This window comes from Falco punctatus, assembly GCF_963210335.1.
Source record: "Falco punctatus genome assembly, chromosome: 2".
Classification (NCBI taxonomy): Eukaryota; Metazoa; Chordata; class Aves; order Falconiformes; family Falconidae; genus Falco; species Falco punctatus.
Window position 1 is genome coordinate 85,431,288 of NC_137581.1, and position 19,589 is coordinate 85,450,876.

A 19,589-nucleotide genomic window follows, 5' to 3' on the forward strand; every position below is an offset into this window, starting at 1 on the left:
GCATTAGCAGCAGCTCTTTTGACTAATTTCACACTCAAGTGTTGCAGAAGAATCTATAATACAGTTATTGTAAGAAAAATGTGTAGACAAAGCCAACATGGATATATAGCTTTCAGAGTCACTTTCCTTTTTAGTATCTTAGAAAGAGTGAATTTTATATTTTAATGAAATAATAACATTTGTTGCTTTTTGGAGCTGACCCATCCTGCCAAGAATTATTTTTAGAACACTAAAAAGCTGCTACTCTGACAATTTATTGAGGCAGATGTGGCTCATTTAGCTTCCATTCTCTTTAGAGAGAAAGGGGGGATTATAATGTCGATCTCATAAAAACCTCATCATGAGGACACTTAAGTAAACCAATTCTGAGACAATAGTAAAATAAAAATTCAAAAAGAACTAACATCTGGATGCTCTGAGTCTGCATGTTTGCATGACCCTGGGCTAAGAGTCTGTCCATTTATGTTAGCTCTGTTACCCAAGCAATAATCTATGAGGTTTTATTTTTTGAAGAATTACAGGCAAAGATGGTGGGAAACAAAGCTGAAAAAACTTTATATTAAAACCTAAACATTCCTGTAAAAAATGACATGTGCATCATTCATTGAGGTAGGGAACATTTTTTTTTCTAATTTTACAGTGGAAGCAACAGATGAAAGCTGCAAATAGTTCAATCACTTCTTTGGCTCCCATTCCAACATTCCTCATTTAATTGCATAATACTGTTCTAGAGTACTTATTAAGAGCAGATGGAATATGAAACCTAGTTGCACAACTTTTACCAATAATTCTTGAATCACTGTGTTTTAATTTATATGAATTACAGACTGAGATGACTATTCATGTGCAAATTCATAATTTGATTTGTCTTTTATTCTGAGGCAAAGTAATAAAGATGTGCTTTAGAATTAGCTGTGTAGTTTTTAATTTTACTTTGAGCTTTTCCCACCACATTCCACTTAATGCATAGTTACACAAGCACAGAAGACCCACGTTTCCTGATATAGGCTGGTGCAGTTTTTGACAGTAGGCATGTGCTCTTAAGAGTACCACTTGCTTGCAGTACATAGGTGATTCATTTCAAGCTTCATCTTGAGCCTAGTGATAACTGTGACACCAGCTGTGATAGTACCTGTGACTTCAGCTGAACTACACATATATGAAAATTCCAGGGATAATATTTACAAAACAGTGGTTAAAAGTCTGAAACTTTCTCAGCATAATCATAATGATTGAGTCCATGTTTTGGTTTGTTCTGTTCATGGATTACTGAAAGGAAGTGACCTGCATCTTCTGGACTTCTCTTTTTATTTTTATTTGTGTCAATAAATTTATAATTTGGCTAAATATAAATTTAGTTTCTTTTCAGAAGTGCAGCTAAAGCCTGGTTGGCAAGAAGAAGCCAGTTGCTGTTGCATAGTGATGAATAATTAAAACATAATATGAAGACAGATTTGTTCTTGGGCTTTTCTCATTTAAAACAAAACTCAGGAGATGTTGGTTTGCTTCTTATTTCCCTCAAAGGACTGGAACAGTTCAAAGTGAATTCGCTTATTTACAGCTCTATGGAGAAAATCTTTGTTCTTTTTCAGGTGTCCTTTCAAGTTTTGAAGTGATTTTCATGTTCTATAATATGTTTGTGATTGTTTTGCCCTGTTTATATGTTGGTAATGTCTTACATAGTGACAGCACTTCTGGTGAAACAAGGCTGTAAGTTTCCTATGAGAGGGTGCTTCCTCCTGCTGGTACCATTTTCCCTATCACTGATTGTTCTTGGCACTAAACAGCTAGAAGCATAACAAGCTGTTGTTAAAGACTAAATTACGGCCTCAGGGTCACCAAATTTATCTGCCAGTTGTCTACAGCTGGGTAAAACATCTCCTTACCTATGATAACATATCAAGACTAATATATTTATTTGTAGTCCGTGGGAGGTCTAAAAAAATAAATGATAATACACAGGCTGGTTGATTTAGTGCATGCTACTGATGCAGTTTGTGTTTGATGGTGCAATCCTGCTTTTGCAAATCCTTTCACTTTATGATTCCAAGAACTTACAGTCCTAAGAGTCACCTAGAGGAAATTTATCTTCCCACATGAAAAAAAAAAAAAAAAAAAAAAAAAAAGGTTGTGTTGACAGGTATGTTGTTGCAGATGAACAGGCAAGAATCCTTTTCCAGTTTCGCATCCTGCAGCCAGGACCACATTAGGACAGAACTATACTTATGTATGATAACAAGACTGTCTCTTACAAAAATGTGAATCTCTTTGTGCAAAAAATATATATATGTGTGTGTGTGTATCTGTGTGTACATATATACGTATATGGTAGAAGAAAGAAGCATGGAGGGACTAATTAGGCAGTACCAGTCAGTACCAGTCTGAATGGACACCAGCAGTCCCACTGAGGAGAGGCAGGGGTAGAGGCATTGCAGCAGACAAGATTTGACTCATTCGTGTCACTCTCATTTCTGCTCAGTAGAAATCTTGTGGCTTTCCATATCCTGTGGTGATTGTGTCCTCTTTTTATCTAGCCTGTTTTTCAGATTATTATTAAAGTTTCACTGAAATTGAACCATCGTTCTGAGTTGAGCACCTGCTGCCAAAGCTCTTTATGGCACTGAATCTATCAGAGTTTCTGCTTCCTTGAAGCTGCTGCCATCTTTCTCACAGTTCTGTGATCCCACCCTCACTGCAGCATTGACACTTAAGCAAAACCAAACAAAAATTATTAATTTCTGAACTATTACATTTGACAAAGACTCTTAAGAGTGGAAAAACATTCTATATTGCAGTGTGCAAGTTGTTTTGTTATTGCTTTAAAAGCAAACTTTTTTTCATGTAGAGCATGAAAAAAAAAATACCTAGCAAAAATCATTGATAAGAGACAGCCAAAATCTCAACTTACTTCAGAAATTAAGTGAAAGAATAGACATATACATAAGGCAAATATTTCAGGGAACAGTGCATTTAAACAGTCAGCCTCATTTGGAGACCATTAAAAGCATCAGGCTTGCTGTGCACTTGTTGCAGAACTGGTATTTTAATTGGAATTACCATTTTATTTTATGTTGCATTATAATGGTGGAAGTAAAATTCTAACAGTACTGTCAATCCACCTTGAAGCAATGAAGAAAGAGGATGCTTTACTTTGATAGATGTCTTCAACATCTATGAAAATGTTCTTAAAAGTGTTCTTTAAAATGTGTTTTGAAAGAGTTTAGTGAATTCTAGCTACAAAAAAGTAATCTATGCAGTCAGAACACCTGTAATACAGCAAGTAAAAAGTACTTGGTGGTTCTGTCAGGGAGCTATAAGGTCCTTATTTGATTAAGAAAAATAAAAACACCTTGCTTTGAGAATATTTTTTTTTTACATTCTCTCCTTCCTCCCTCCCTCTCTTCTAAGGGCTGGCATCCTGAAGCTAAGTGCCAGTCTTACAAAATGTTACGTGCCTGGGTGTTGGCTTTATGTGAGATAGATGCAGTGCAAGCCTGAGGTTGTGCTGTTCCTAGTCACCTTACACAGAGACAGCTACGCGTGCGTAGACCCGGAGACTTGGTCCTGCAGCAGGGAGGCCAGTGTTTCACTGCTGCCATGAGCCAGGCCTGGGCACGCTGCTGGCAGCTTCTTCGCAGTGTAGTGACAAGAACAGTGGTGGTCCCATTCTGTTAACAGCTATCTGTTTGGAAGTTTGACATTTTAGAAGTCATCTTGGTGGTGTCTGTGTTGCCCTTCGCCCCCCTGCCCCCACACCTTCTATTCAAATTGAATCTTTTTTTATCACCATAGTATACATATGTTCCCCAGGAAGAGCAAGGATTTATATTCTCTGGAAGTCAGATTTTCTTACACCTTAAAGCTTTTTCTCCTGCCAGGATATACTGCATTAGAAAGGAGGGGTAACAAAGAAATTAGTATCATAGGTCAACTCATCATTTGACAGCAAGAGGCAGAACCTACTAGATGCTTTGAAATGGCTGTTGGTTTTGATACTGGGTGCTGAGGACCTTATCCATCCAAACACTATTCACTCTGATGTGAACACATCTCTACGGACTAGTTTCTCAACACTACATCTTAACTAAGAAGCCTTCAAAAAGCTTCCTCCTAACCTTGAAGTCAGCCAGCGTTTTTCCACTCAGGCGCTGATTTTCCTTCAGAACCCAGCCATCCTGCAAGCAGCACAGTGCTGTGCCGACAGTGGTGTGGCCTGGCATGACACGGCCTGGCATGGCACGGCACGGCATGGTGCTGCGTGGTGCTGCCAAGGTATCAGGTGGGGGGTGAGGGATGGCAGCACCCCACGGGGTGCTTGGGAGGACAGGTAGGTCCAGTTGTAGAAGTGGAGTTTTCTACCAGTTCTTACTGAATAGGAAGTGACTTCAGTTCTCAGGATGAGATCAGACCTTTTTAGTTCTTTATTTAAAATGCTTGCCATTCCCTAGGAGATAACCAAAAATCATAAATTTAAGTCTTCACTGATGCAGAGAAATGAAGGAAAATGAGAGTAAATCTTTATTCCTTGTCAGCATATATAATTCAACAAGATGAGTCTGAAACTATTTTCTGTTTGTTTACTCAAAATTAGAAATAAATGCTAAATTTTGGGCTTTGCCTTTCTAAAATGAAAGGATAAAATGTCACCTGGACTCTTCTAAATAATTGCCTTCCAGAGGGCCCATTGTTTGATTGTTTCTGTGTATTTTTCTCTGTTCATACTTATTGCTCCTTTCTCTTATGTTAATGTCAACTCAAACACTTGGTGTGTTATGAACTTTTATATTTCTAAATCTTGTGTTTCTGCATTCATTCAGGTACCCTTTACATGAATGTGTGTTGCTTTTTTCAAATGTTACAGTCTGCTTATAATAGTCAGATAAATCTGCATTTGTAAATATAAGCACGTGATAAAAATCCAAAATGAACAAAAAAATCCTGGCTTTGACAGTTCTCCATTGCTATAATTTCAATATTTTCTAGTCTTTCATATTGTTAAAATTTGGTGTGATAGATGCTATACTTGAAAATTTTCATCTTTTTAGCACCTGGATTCATGAAAAACAAAATTTTGTATTTTGATAGTAGTGAAGGGGTTTTGCCTGCAAATACAGGAGGGAAATCTCTTAGCTTGCTGAATTATGTAAATCTACATTGTCACCTCTCAATAATGAAGACACTAAAATATTAATGAGAAATTCAAGATACCCACTCAGACATATGAAACAAAATTAAAGAGTATATTAATTACTTTTCTTGAACTTTTTACTTTCTGTCTCTTGGTGTAGAAATGGAAGCAACTGTAACATCCTGCTATTCTTATCTGACAGAATTTTAAATTAAATTTTACTGGTGAAAATTACAATCTTAGACCACAGTCAGGAATCCGTCCATGAAATTTAGGGAGGATCAATTCTCCTCCCATCTCAGAAACTAATAACATATAAAGTTAACTTTATACCTGAGACTCAAAAGGAAAATTGAAGGCATTGATAGTCTATGCATCTCAGATGTAAAACCAAGACATTCTTTTAGTAATTCGTATCTTCACTTATTCAAATGATTGAATTAATTACTGTGAAACTAGGAAGCAACTTACCAGACTGAACAATCAAATGGTATCTGATTTTTTTTTTCTTCAGTATCATACTAATTAACTTTTTTGTGTTGTTGATTATTCTTTGAGATTACATCTTCTGCATGTTATCGTATGGTTTGTACAATTTCAAAGTGTTTTATCCTTTATCTTAAAGTAACTTCTGCACTGAATGTTGTTCTTCAACTGATACTGTCTGTGGAGCAATTCAAGCGGAGACTCATAATGAAATTTTATACTCCATAAGCAAATAAGCAACAATAAGCAACTTTATAGTAAATTGTATCTTAAGGATATTTTAAAAAAGCTGTGGCCTTTATAAGATATATGGAGAAAACAATTATTTAAAAGGATTTACTTTACAGGACAATAAATTATAGACTTCTTAATATAAGGTTTTGGTTCTCTTTCACTAGTTATGAAATATGCAATCAACTGCATTGTGTCAAACTGCAGGCTAATGTTATTAGAAGGCCTCAAAAATAATGGCTTTTTGTGAAATAATAACTGTAGGTCAATAAGCTTTCTCTAATGAAAGAGGAATATTAACTATTCATTGAAAAATTAAAAATTAATCATATGCAATACTGTTTTAATGTGTGCAATGAAATTAACTTTTCATCCAAGTGCATGTATGCATATGTACTTTGCACATTTAAGTAGAAAACATAATCTACAGTGCGCTGAGCACATTTATTCTGCCTCCTTTCAGCTCTGTCAATGAGAGAAGAATGCTTTTCATCCTCTTAACAACTTTTGCTATAATGTATCATATTAAGTAAGGATTTATTTCCAGAGCAAAGAAAACCACAAGGAGAAATACTTTGTTTGAACGAACTCTGTTCCCATAAGTGGCACAAAAAGATGTGCCTTCTCTGTTCATGCATGGAACACTTCAGGTGGCACAGGCGTGAATGTACTGAATCCATCACCAATGGTGACCAACAAGTCAGTCTCATTTGTCTGGAAGCATTCAAGCCTGTCTGCTATCGTTATACCGTTACACCAAGTATGTGCTTTAATTACTTAGGAGGTTTGTCTTTAAGGCTTAAATCTAGGCAACTGAAGTTATTTTGTGTAAAGAAAAAAAAAAGGTCAGCTTTTAATGAGCAAGTTCCAGTCATTGATGAAATTGTGTCTCTTGTTGCAGGTCAAAGATGTAATGAAAAACATCATGGCTGGACTGCAGCAGACAAACAGTGAAAAGATTCTGCTGAGCTGGGTCCGCCAATCGACTCGTAATTACCCACAGGTCAATGTTATCAATTTCACCAGTAGCTGGTCTGATGGATTGGCTTTCAATGCGCTCCTCCACAGTCACAGGTAGGAAAAGTAACTTTTCATTAGCTAAGTGAGTTTGTAACAGATGGCTGTTAACGGGACTTGAGGATGGTGTATCTGTTATGTGGGGGCTTTAGCTACTTCATGTGTGGATGCTTCAGCATTCTTTTAAACAGCTGCCTGATTGCTTTGACCTGGGTGTTATGTTTGGTGCTAAACTGAATCCTCTTGTGGAGAGAGAGGGTCTGAGCTTTTCATTGTGTAACTGAACATGCTCAGTTCAGATCCTTTTCTGGAATTTCAGTGTATATACAAGTAGATAGTTTCAATGACTACATGCTTGGAAACTTTTGAGAAGAGAAGAAATAGAACCAAACCTAAGCCTTTGAGGTTGTCATAGAGGGAGAAGGAGTTTTTCCTGTGGGGACTTAAAGGGGGGGAATGTAGTACTTGTTGAAAGCCTCTGACAGTTGCTGGATTGAAAATATGGATTTGCCTCAAAAGGACTCAGCTGGAGAAGGTAGCCTTTGTTTTCAGAACCTTTCATGTTGTTCCTCCAGGTGACTTGAGTTTTCACCCTTTCTCAGAAGTTGTCTTGTTCTAGTCTATGTAGTATAAAACTCTGCCTTTAGATATTCAGAGTTCTGCAGTAGTTCCGTGTACTTGGCTTAAGGAAGACATGCAAGCCAATCTATCTTAAAGGTCTAGTTCTTGGCATTACTAGTTTTAAAGCAGTACTTATTTTTCCACTGTGGTAAACCTCCTGATCTCTCTTCTATACCGCTCTCCTAAAGGGGGCTGTCCTGCAAGGTGGCTGAGCTCCAAATTACTAATGAGTTGAGTTTTTAACAACTGAATGTGTACACTCAGTTTAGTAAGAGACAAGAGGGATTTACAAGATATTAGTACAGGTCAGGCTTTTTTTTTTTTTTTTTTTTTTTTTGAGTTGCATTAAAGACAAGCTAAAATAAGGCAAAATATTTCTAAAAGCGTAGTCTGAGATGATATATACCTTCCAACTTCAGCAGTGAAAAGCTGCAGATGTTTCTTTCTAAAAATTTCAATGTCTCACGTAATTGTTTCAGGGTGAAACTGTCCAATTAAATCTACTGCTGTTGTAGTCTGAAGACAGACAGTGAATTAATAGCGGTTATGCATTGTACTGCTATCCCAGGCCCAGTAGGCATCTCTTTCTGTGAGTCTGTTTTTTCACCCTGCATGTGCCTGGGAGCTTTGAGTAGATCTGACTGAACTAAGGTCCAGGAACTTTCACTTATAAGCATTTGCTTGTAATGTTAGGAATGAAGCATTACTTTAAGGAAGGATTTATTATACCCTAGAAGGGCTTTGTGTATGCCTTTCACTTGCATTTAGTATTTATAACATTAACAATGGGCTTTCCCACCATCCTGCTGTTACTCTGCCATTGATCTGCTTGCACCTTGTATGTGTTGGTGCAAGTGTTTACGCATGTAATAGCAGAACTGCATTTAGGGAGCTAAATAAGAAAAGAACTAAGATACGGTAACTATGTCACTAGCTTTTGATAACTACTTTATTAATTGGTCATAATTAAAATGTAGTTTGGTGGGTTTTTTTCACTTTCTAAACTTACTTTTTTGTTATTTCTGATTATAATCATTTCTCATTTTAATTTATTCTCTGTCTCATTTCGTAAATGGTTTCATTCTGATGGACCTCAGTATAAGAAGGCAATTGTCCTGTAGAAATCAATGAATCACTTTGTAAAGATCTGATCCTATACTTGCAGATAATTTGAAAACAACACCCTAACCCCCCCCCAAAATTTATATGGGATACTGTTTTGTCTGCATCACCTTTGCAGAACTGTTACAGTGTGAGAGCTTAATAACCTCTGTGAGCTTACATACCTTTTTGTCTTCTTAAAACATTGTCTAGACCCAGCCTTATTAAGGTGGGAAAATGCTGGTTTTAACTCGGACACCAGGTTACTTAAGTCACACAGGAACTCTGCGATACAGAAAGGACTGAGTGATTCCTACTGCTTTTGGTGGTACAGTGCTGCCCCTGTTACATTGGATACAGTTGGGGGAAATACTTTATTTCACAAATATCAAAAATTTAGTTATGCTGAAATTAAATTGATAACTAATTATTACTGTAGACTCAAAGGCTGTAGTACTCTATGGCTTTGTAACTACCTGATTACATTTTCGGCATATCGGTGCAGCAGAAGGCCAAAGTGGTGGCTTATCTTTTCACCTAGACACACTCTCAGACTGCCTGTTCCCTGATTGCATGCAATCTGAATTACCTGATGCAGGTAATCAGAATGTGTGCTCTGCAGGACTATGTAATATCATTTGGTGTCTGAAATTGGTAATGGGAGGTTCCTTTTTGTCCCTTTCTGTAAGAAGAGCTCCAGAAGTCTGAACAGAGGCTCCTATTCGGGATGAGTTGTGGGCTGTAGAAGAAAGTTGCCTGCCTAAGCCACATTGGGATTGTCTCCACACAAGTCTAAGTGTCTGTATATCATACTTCATGCACTGCTATGTTCAGTTCCATGCAAAGTTCACCAGTTGTGAACGTTCATTTCCTACTCACTACAATTTATGTACTTTATTAATTTTTTTCTAAAACACAATTGCAAAATTAAGCTTGCTTTTAGTCTTGTTCCTGCTCCCATAAAATTTTTATAGCTTTCTGCGCAGTGAGCCTATCTTTAGTTGAAATGAAAAACATTTACTCCACTGAAGTCTTGTTTCTTGCCCAGTAGTTAGTGCACTCATCTGGGAAGTATGCATTCACATTCCCTAAAGCAAGTCTCCAAGACTCCAAGACACACCAGTTGTCGTCTTCTGGAATTTAATCACTAAGGTGTTCTGCAAAAGTCTCAGAGGAAGACCTAATGTTCTCTGAAGGCCTGAGTCAGTCATTTTTAAGATGAGCCGCTGTGCTTAGTGTGTCCTGTATATTGATTTTTGGTGACTTTGCACTTCATGCTCAGTATGCAGGAACACTGAATTGCCCTTCAAGAATCAAGGTGCAATCAATAAAATAGGTACACTAAGACACTCTGAGTGTTTAGGAGCACCTAGCTCTAGTCTATAATAATAAAAAGCCTTCTCTAAGAAGCACTGACACCTAATTTAGTCCCGCTAAAATGCAGGTACCTACTTGTTGAGTGTCAGAGTGTCTTGGCTTCATACCTAAAGAGGGTTTGCATATACACTTAAGTCGATCAACACCTGTTTACCTGAAATCTCAGAGAAACCTGGTATTGCACACATCCTAGGCTTTTTATGCTCTGATATTTGGTATACATACACAGAATGGCAAGCCCACTGAAGACAAACGCTTTTGTATTATAGCATCTCTGTTTTACTTCTGATTTTCTGTTTCTCCAGTTCTACTGTTCTACATCTTTCTCTTCCATTTCCTTATTCTCCATAAAGTTTGATCCAGATGTTCTCTTCTTTTTTCCTATCTTCCTCTGAGTCTATTTCTCTGTATTTTATTAGCTCACTTTTTCCATTGTCTTTTTTTCTCCTTTATTATTGTCCATTTCCACAATACATTTCAGTACCTCTCTTTCTACTAGCAATTTTAACGTTGAAATGGGCTCTTGAAGAAAAACAAGGATTTGTTTCTCTAATTGTCAGAACAGCTATGGTTATTTTTATGGTTACTTAGGAAATAACACATACATAGAAAATATTGGCCGGGAAAATAATTTTTAGTGATTTAAAACATATACTCATAATTCCTGAAACGTAAAAGACTTTCATGATTTGTCAAAAAATACTCTTTACTGCAAATAGTAGTTCCTCCTTTTGACACTGAAGTCTTTTGAATTTAGCTGTTCCTTCAGGTGTATTTCAAGGTTAAGCTGTAAGCCTTCTGCATGGACACTCAGGCTGCATTTTGTGTGCAGTCTTCATCACATTTAGACATTCTCAGGAATAGAAGCAAAATTAGTTAGAAAAAAAAAGAAGCCATAGTTTGAAATTCAGGTATGGTAATAAACTCATATGGTGGACCTCGTGCCTGGTGTGTGTATTTTTTGCCAGATTTAGCAGTATTTCTAGACTGACTGCTATCAACACCCCACCCCAACACCCCACACCCCCCAAAAAAAAGTCTCTCCAATGCTGAAGGAACGATGATAACCAGATTTTCCCATAGTATTTAGGGTCTCTGAAAGTGAGAGAAGATTTACTGGTAGCATTAAAGTAATTTCTTTTTTATATCTATAGGAATCAGTCTCTCACAATATGCAAGCATTAAATTTTGTTTCCTAAACTCAGTCCTATTTCATTTGCTTTTAAAATTGGTGCTTCAAAATACTTTTATGGTATGTTAAGAAAGGTATTTTGGCATAAAGTAGTAAGCTATTAAGATTATTAGTACATCCTGTGGTTAGTCTTGTTGTATGTCTAAACCACACTAGTATTTTTAAAATTAGATTTTTCTTTTATAAATAAATCAAGGCTTTTATTATTTTTTTTATAACTGCATCGAAATATATACCACACTGTAGTTTCTATATTGCCTCACCTGAAATACTGGCTAAGCCCTCGAATTTTACAAAGGAGTTACTTTGTGTAGATATTCCCGTTTGTATAAGCACCGTGCCTGTGTGGACTTTTAGGCTCTTTAGCAATTGTTTTTGAAGCTGATTGTGAGGAGCAGCGGAGCACAGGTTACTTAGAAAAGCTACAGGAGCACACCAGTGAGCTCAGGGTGCAAATTTTCTGAGTATAAAGATAAACTTAGGATATGGTTCCTTGAACAGTGTGTTTTGCATTAAACTGAATAAACAAGGCAGCAATGGTGGAGTGGCACCATCACCTTAGGAATATATGGAAACAAAAATACTTTGCTAATGAAGAGATGTCAGTTCAGCTACAGTTAAAACTCTCACTACTTCAGACTCCAGATCACACAGAGCTTCCCTGTTTATTTCTTTTAATCTTTTATTTTTCTAAATGGGTATCCGAGAGTCTTGCCTCTTTCCTCTAACTTTCTCAAGGTTTGGTTTACTGGTGGTTCCCCCCTGCCACATCCCTGTCCCTTTAATGAGGATTTTGAGGTGGGACAGTAGCATTCATGACCTTCCTTCTCGCTTCTTTAAAATGATTAACTTAGACCAGGTGACTGCCTTAAAAATGAGCACTTCATTGCGGCTGTTTCTGCTTCAAGAGAGCAGAGTAGGGAGGGAAGGAAAATGACATTAAAAAAAGGTATGAAAGTACTTTTACTGTAACAAGTTACTAGATTATATGCTAGTTACTGGCTCTGGTTTGTTTTAATTGTAAGAGTAGTGAAAACTTACACAGGATTTTCTTGTATAAATAAAGCTTGAATAACAAATACAACTTCTCTCTTGAGGAAGATATAGTAACTTTTATGATTTAAACATGGCTCTTTTCTATATATACTGATGGGAAGCTTTTGTGAATTAGATCTGCAAGTTGCTCTTTTGCTAAATTATTTTAATGGAGCCTAATTCTAATAGTATTATAACCTTAGCTAGATATTAATATAGCTTAAGAAAATGGCCTTTTAAAACATGTATGGTGTTTCTTTGTGATGTTCATAATTGCTTTAGTGTAACTTGTTTTTTTACCAAAATTATGCAAGTTACATTGGTGTTGGTTTAAAGGGTTGTGGTATTTTAGAAATAAGTCACTCCAGAAATTCTGAAGAAATGAAAACAATACATCCTGTGATGAAGTATCTTCAAAATGTGTTTCTTCTTATCTTCAGAATTTTCCCTATGGAGTGTATGCCTTTTTTCCTCTTATTTTGCTTGATTTGACAACTTTGCAAAATTCGTTACCTCTTAGATGCATATTGAAAAACTTCTTTGAATGAATAAACATGTTTTTTAGTAATTAAAGAAACCAACCCCAGAAGTTCTGTTTTTCATTACTGCTTATAAACTGTTGTGGGGCTTATTTGGTCATAGTATTTATATCTGCACTCATGAAAACTAGCTTTCCATTTCTGACAAAGATTTAGCAGCTGGTCTCTGAGGAAAAATGAGTATGTGCCTTGAAACTCTGTGTGGCTGACAGGAGCTGTGGCTAGGAACAGAAGAGCACTGGGGTGGGATGGAGTTACTGCACATAGTTTTCTGCTGCCTCTGAGTTTTGTTTTGTGGCCTGAAGCTGTATGGTAACCTGTTGCTTTTTGTAGTAACTTTGGTTTGGTTTTACCCATTACTTTAATTTCTACATAGAGATATGCCTGGGTTTTTTTGGCTTTAGTATACTTCAGATGCCATTTTCTTACCCTGGCTGATCCATTTCCACCATAAATTGTGTGTTTGGGGGAGGGGGAGTCACTCTTCTACTTAATGACCAACTATTTTTTATGCAAATATATTTTTATGAACTTTGGGGGGTTTTCCACCTTTTTTGTTTGTTTTGTTTGTGGTTTTTTTTTCCTTTCTTTCTTTCTGCTGGTTATAAGAAAGAACCACAGGTACAAAAATTACTTATTGTTCAGTATAAATATTGACTTTACAATACAAAACTTGACGATTGAAGCCCGTAAGCCTTTCAATTTCGGCTTTCCATGATCTTTTCATAAACTATCAGTGCTGGTTTAGCTGATCAGTGGGTGGCTAGATGGAGTTCAACATGTTCTAGTTAATTCTAACTTCTTTGAACATGCATATGCTTGTATGTGTTCAGGGAAAGGAGTGAAGACTGCTAGTTATGTCTCTTTGGCTTTACTTTCTGTCAGTCATGAACGAAACTGCAGACATGAGAAAAATTTTCCTCTTGCTTTTCACAATTTGAACAATACTGAGAAGCAAAGAAGGTGGAGTATCAGTATTCCATTTTATTTCTCTTCACTATTTCATACCTGCTCACCTCTGTATTTAAAACTCCGTAGAAAGCTAGTAATAGTTGGTATTTGAAATTTTGTTTCAGGCATTTTTAAAAGCCATTTGCCATATACAATAATTCTTAATCTTCTACACTGTAATGTCTCCTGCAATTGTACTTGGCAGTATTGCCACATAAATGTACTCGGCAAAACATCTAGGCACGGAGCACTGAGAAGCTGATGCTTCAAGCTGACATTATGCCACTGATTCTGGTGACACTTACTGAAATGTGTGTAGTTTCAACAGAGGAAAAATCTGGAAAGTTAAATTGCTGTTGTAATGGAAAGAGTTTTTTGAAATTTTATTATTTTTTTTTTAAGCTGGCGCTTGTCAGAACTGAGTTGCAGTAGATGGCTGTATACTTTTAAGCTGGCTTGATATCTGTGCTGTCCTTTATGTACAATACTAAGAAAATTCATAAGAAAACTGTCAATGACTTACTGAAGCTTACTACTTCTCTTTTATAGCTATGCCTCAGAGGGTTCAAATTTTTGCCATCTGTAGTAAATGTAAAATGTGAGATGCTGTGTATGCGCTACACAAGCACATGCATATGCAGTAGAGCTAGTAAGTATGCAAATTCAACCAAGGTCTTCTACAGCATGTTTTCTGAAACTTTGTTATTGAAACTTTTGTGTTTGAATGCTTGGGTTTTTTGGTGTGGGTTTTTTTTTTTTTTTAAATGAACAAACAAATCTAATTCTTTCTGTGTCTTATTTTGAGAATCCTACCTCTATAGAATATGTGATGGTAATAGTCTTGGCCTGTGTGGACACATTAACTCAAAAATATCCTCCTAGACTATGCAATTGAGAAGTTGGATGAAGTTGTATATCTAAGATATTATTAATGATGACAGCGGTTTTTCAAGAGGAATAAAACAATATTGTGTCATTCCTCAATGAATAATTCTAACTGTTACTGTTCTTGCCCAGTGGAGTCCTGACTGGTTAGAAGAAAGTCTGTTCCTGTATATAAAATCTTATAATCGTGACTTGTTTGGTGATATATGAAGATAATGTTTTGGTCTGAGCAGCACAAGTGTGACTAGAACTTCAAACCAAATCCCTGCAAAAACATTTTGGGGGTGGAGGGAGGTAGCCCCTTGGATATAATTCATTTCTTTCCTTGTCCTAAAATCTTTCATCACTGAATAATCTTTTTATATATGCTAGTCTGTGTAGTATTTATGCAACACATCCTTACAGAGATTTTAAAGAAAGTCATAATGGATAGCTTTGTGGTTCCTACAGTCCTCTCTTTGCTAAATTCGATTGTATGAGTTTATGCAGCCTATGCCATATGCCAGCCAATATTTGGGGAGAATAAAAAATTGAGGAATATCTGTATGCCGTTGAGTAAGGTGTAGCAATGTGGTGGCTTGATCCCAGTCAGCACCTGAACACCCACACAACCACGTGTTTGCTTCTTCCCCTGCTCCCCTGGAGCAGGAAAGAATAGGAAAAGCAGAAGCAAGAAAACTCATGAGTCAAAGTAGAGACAGTTTAATAAATGAAGGAAAGAAGAGTAGCAAAACAAGTGATGGAAAGGCAATATCTCAGCATCTCCAAGCAGACTGATGCCCAGCCAGGCTCTAAGCAGCAGCCATCTTAGAAAACAAAACCTCCATCCCACTCTACCCCAGTATTTCTTGCTGGGTGAGTTACATAGTACAGACTATCCCTTTGGCCAGTCTGGGTCACCTGTCCTGGCTGTGTCCCCTCCCAACTTCTTAACCACCCCAAACCTACTCACTTGCGGGAGGCAAAGTGGTGGTGGGGAAAGAGATGGCCTTGATTCTGTATCAGCATAGTTCAGCAATAGCCAAACAATTTGTTATTAACACTGTTTTAACCACAAAACCAAAACACAACATCATGTGGATCACTATGAAGAATGGTAACAGCAACCTAGTCATACCCAATACAAGAAGGATGGGAAAAATTGTCCAGACATAATCTGTATTTTGAAAATGCCTGTGTTTTAGTATGCAAAACGGTCTATTAGATCACAGATTCACTGCATCCATGACTAGAAACAGAGATTATCACCTAAGTTTCTTCTCCCTTCCCCATCCTGCCCCCAGCCAAATTTAATATTCTGAAGTTGTTCTGCATGTGGGAAGGACAAACCTCTACATTGGATTGTTTAAGAACCTCTGTGTAGAGAAGTAAAATACTTTACAATAACTTAATTATTACTGTGTAAATCACTCCCTTCTCAGAAAAAAACTGGATAGCAAAGGTGCATAACTGGGAAATTACTACTACTACTTAAATGTCATTTTTCCTTTGCTCTCTTGATGTTATTACTGTCTGATGTAGTAAACACTTTTTCCATCTATTATAACTACAGGAGAATCTTCAAAAAGAACTTTTAAAATTAATAAAAATTTAAGTAAATTTCTCATAACTAATTACAACATTTTAATTTGTGTAAATAAAATAGTTTGTAGATAAAATTATACATTTAAATACTATCTGATTTTAGAACACTGTATCAAAGTCACAACTAGCATAGTTGTCTTTCTTCTTATTGTATGCACAATAAATGCGGAAAATCTGATGAAACTTTTTTTCATCACCAACAGAATTTTGAGGTTTTTGATCATGGTTTGGTTTACACTACAACAGGATTGCTGGCAACAGACAGGGCACAACTGTCTCAAAGGGGGAAAAGGGTCTTTGCACTGGAGTTAGGAGGGCTTATCTAAAGAGCTTTAAACTTGAAGTGTGAAAGTGATAAAGCAAGGATTGCTACAGATATGCAGGTGGCAACATGCCTGTTTTTGAGCATGGAGATGTTGCCAAGGTTAAGTTGGTCTACGCCATGGGTCAGAGCCACTTCCATAAAGAAAAACAGACAGGTCATTGTCCCAGGAGACTGTCTCCTGAGGGGAAACAACAGCCCAATGTGCAGACCAGACCAACTTATTAGAGAATTCTGCTGCCTCCCTGGAGCCTGGGTTAAAGATGTGAAAAGACATCTTCTTACCATGGTAGGACACTCAGAATATTCATTATTGATTTTTCATGTAGTTGTCAGAAAGACTATGACATAGTCACCATCATGGAAACGTGGGAAAACTTACATGACTGGAGTGCTGCAATGGATAGCTACAAATTCTTACAAAGGCATGGGCAGAAGGAGAGGTGGCGGGGTAGCTCTGTGTGTCAGGGAGTGTTTCAACTGCCTAGAGCTGCATGATGGCGAACAGTAGGATTGAGCGTTTATGGATAAGAACCAGGGGGAAGGCCAAAAGAGCCGATATTCTGGTGGGAGTGTGTTACAGACCACCCAACTAGGAAGAAGAGGCAGATGAAACATTCTACAAGCAGCTGGGAGAAGTCTCAAGATCGCTAGCCCTTGACCTCATGAGGGAATTAAACCTACCAGATGTCTGCTGGAAATACAGCACAGCAGAGGGGAAACAGTCCACGAGGTTCCAGGAGTGTGTGGAAGATAACTTCCTGACACAGCTGGTCAGTGAGACAGCCAGGGGAGATGCCCCGCTGGACCTGCTGTTTACAAAGAGGGAAGGAGTGGTGGGTGCTGTGAAGGCTGGAGGTTGTCTTCGGCATAGCAATCATGAGGTGATAAGAGTTTTTGAATCTCAGAGAAGTAAGGAGGGGGGGTCAGCAGAACCTTGGACTTCTGGAGGGCCAACTTCAGCCTGTTTAAGAGTCTAGTTGACAGCGTCCCTTGGGAGATAGCTTTGAAGGAACAAGGTGTCCAGGAAGGCTGGACGTTCCTCAAGAAGGTAGCAGGAGCAGGCTGTCGCCATGTGCCAAAAGACAAGCCATTGTGGGAGAAAACTGGCCTGGCTGAACAGAGAGCTTTGGCTGGAACTCGGAGAAAAAAGGAGAGTTTGCCGCCTCTGGAAGAGGCAGGCAGCTCTGGAGGACTACAAGGATGTTGCAAGGTCATGCAGGGAGAAGATTAATGAGGTGAAAGCCCAGCTACAACTCGGGCTGGCTGCTGCTGTAAAAGATAACAAAACATGTTTATACAAATGTGTTATAAATGAAAGGAAGGCGAAGGATAGTCTCCGTCCTTTATTGGATGCGATGGGGAGCGTTGCCACAAAGGCTGAGGTGCTTAATGCCCTTTTTGCATTAGTCTTTAATAGTAAGAGCAGGTGTTCCCTCTGGGTACTCACCCCCCTGACCTGGAAGACGGGGACAAGGAGCAGAATAAAGTCCACACAGTCCAGGAGGAAACAGTCAGTGACATGATGCTCCATTGAGTTGTGCGCAAGTCTATGGGATCCACCCAAGGGTACTGAGGGAGCTGGCAGAAAAGCTCAGCAAGACACTCACCATCATTTACCAACAGTCCTGGCTAACGGGGGAGGTCCCATGTGATGCTCATCTACAAGAAGGGCTTGAAGGAGGATCTGGGGAACTACAGGCCTGTCAGCCTGACCTCGGTGCTGGGGAAGGTTATGGAGCAGATCATCCTGAGTGCCATCATGTGGCATGTGCACGACAGCCAGGGGATCAGGCTCATCCAGCAGGGCTTTATGAAAGGCAGGTCCTACTTGACAAACCTCATCTCCTTCTATGACAAGGTGACCCACCTAGTGGATGAGGGAAAGGTTGTGGATATTTTCTACCCGGACCTTAGTAAAGCCTTTGGCAGTATCTCCCACAGTGCTCTCCTAGAGAAACTGGCTGCTTATGGCTTGGATGAGTGTACTCTGCACTGGGTTAAAAGCTGGCTGGATGGCCAAGCCCAAGAGTGGTGGTGAAAGTAGCTAAATCCAGTTGGTGGCAGGTCACATGTGGTGTTTCCTAGGGCTCAGTATTGGGGCCAGTCCTGTTTAATACCTTTACTGACTATCTGGATGAGGGGATTGAGTTCACCCTTGGTAAGTTTGCAGACAACACCAAGTTGGGGGCAGTGTTCATCTACTTGAGAGTAGGAAGACTCTACAGAGGGATGTGGACAGGATGGACCAATGGGCTGAGGGCAACTGTAAGAGGTTGAACAGGGAGACGTGCTGAGTCCTGCACTTTGTTCACAACCACCCCATGCAACGCTGCAGGTTTGGGGATGAGTGGCTGGAAAGCTGCCCAGCAGAAAAGGACTTGGGGGTGCTGACTGCCACCTGAATACAAGCTGACAGTGTTCCCAGGTGGCCAAGGCAGCCAATAGCATCCTGGCTTCCAACTGAAACAGTGTGGCCAGCAGGACAATGGAAGTGATTGTCCCATTATACTCCACTGATGAGGCCATGCCTTGAATGCTGTGTTAAGTTTTGGACTCTTCACTTTGGGACAGAAGTAGAGGTGGTGGAGTGTGTCCAGACAAGGTCAATGAGGCTGGTGAAGGGTGTAGAGCTCAAGTCTCATGAGGAGTGGCTGAGGGAGCTGGGGTGGTTTAACCTGTAGAAAAGGAGGCTCGGGGGGGATCTTATTGCTGTCTACAACTACCTGAAAGGTAGGCAGGTGTATGTCATTCTCTTCTAAGTAACAAGTGATAGGAGAAGAGGAAAACATCTCAAGTTGCACCAGGGGAGGTTTATAATTGATATTAGGAAAAAGTTCTTCACTGAAAGAGTTTTCAAGCAGTGGAACAGGCTGCCCAGGGAGGTGGTGGAATCACCATTCCTGGAAGTATTAAAAAGATGTGTAGATGTAGCGCTTAGGGACATGATTCAGTGGTGGACTTATTAGTCTAATGTGTGGACTTTAGTCTAGCAGTGTTAGGCTAATGGTTGGAATTGATGATCCTTAAGGTCTTTTCCAACCTAAAGAATTATATGAGTTTATCGTTCATTCATTCCAGCGCTGACTGAACCAGTTCTTTCAATAAGAAAATAAAATG

General features: G+C 38.6%; 1 protein-coding gene across 12 annotated transcripts in view; it reads left to right on the forward strand.

The window, feature by feature from the left end:
* Positions 1–19,589, forward strand: part of DMD (dystrophin) — a 1,276,803-nt gene that overhangs the window by 391,653 nt on the left and 865,561 nt on the right. For all 12 annotated transcript variants that reach the window (XM_080377714.1, XM_080377711.1, XM_080377709.1 and 9 more), the window contains one exon: positions 6,747–6,919. In XM_080377714.1, the coding sequence (XP_080233840.1) occupies positions 6,747–6,919 (173 nt within the window). The remainder of the gene's footprint in view (positions 1–6,746; positions 6,920–19,589) is intronic.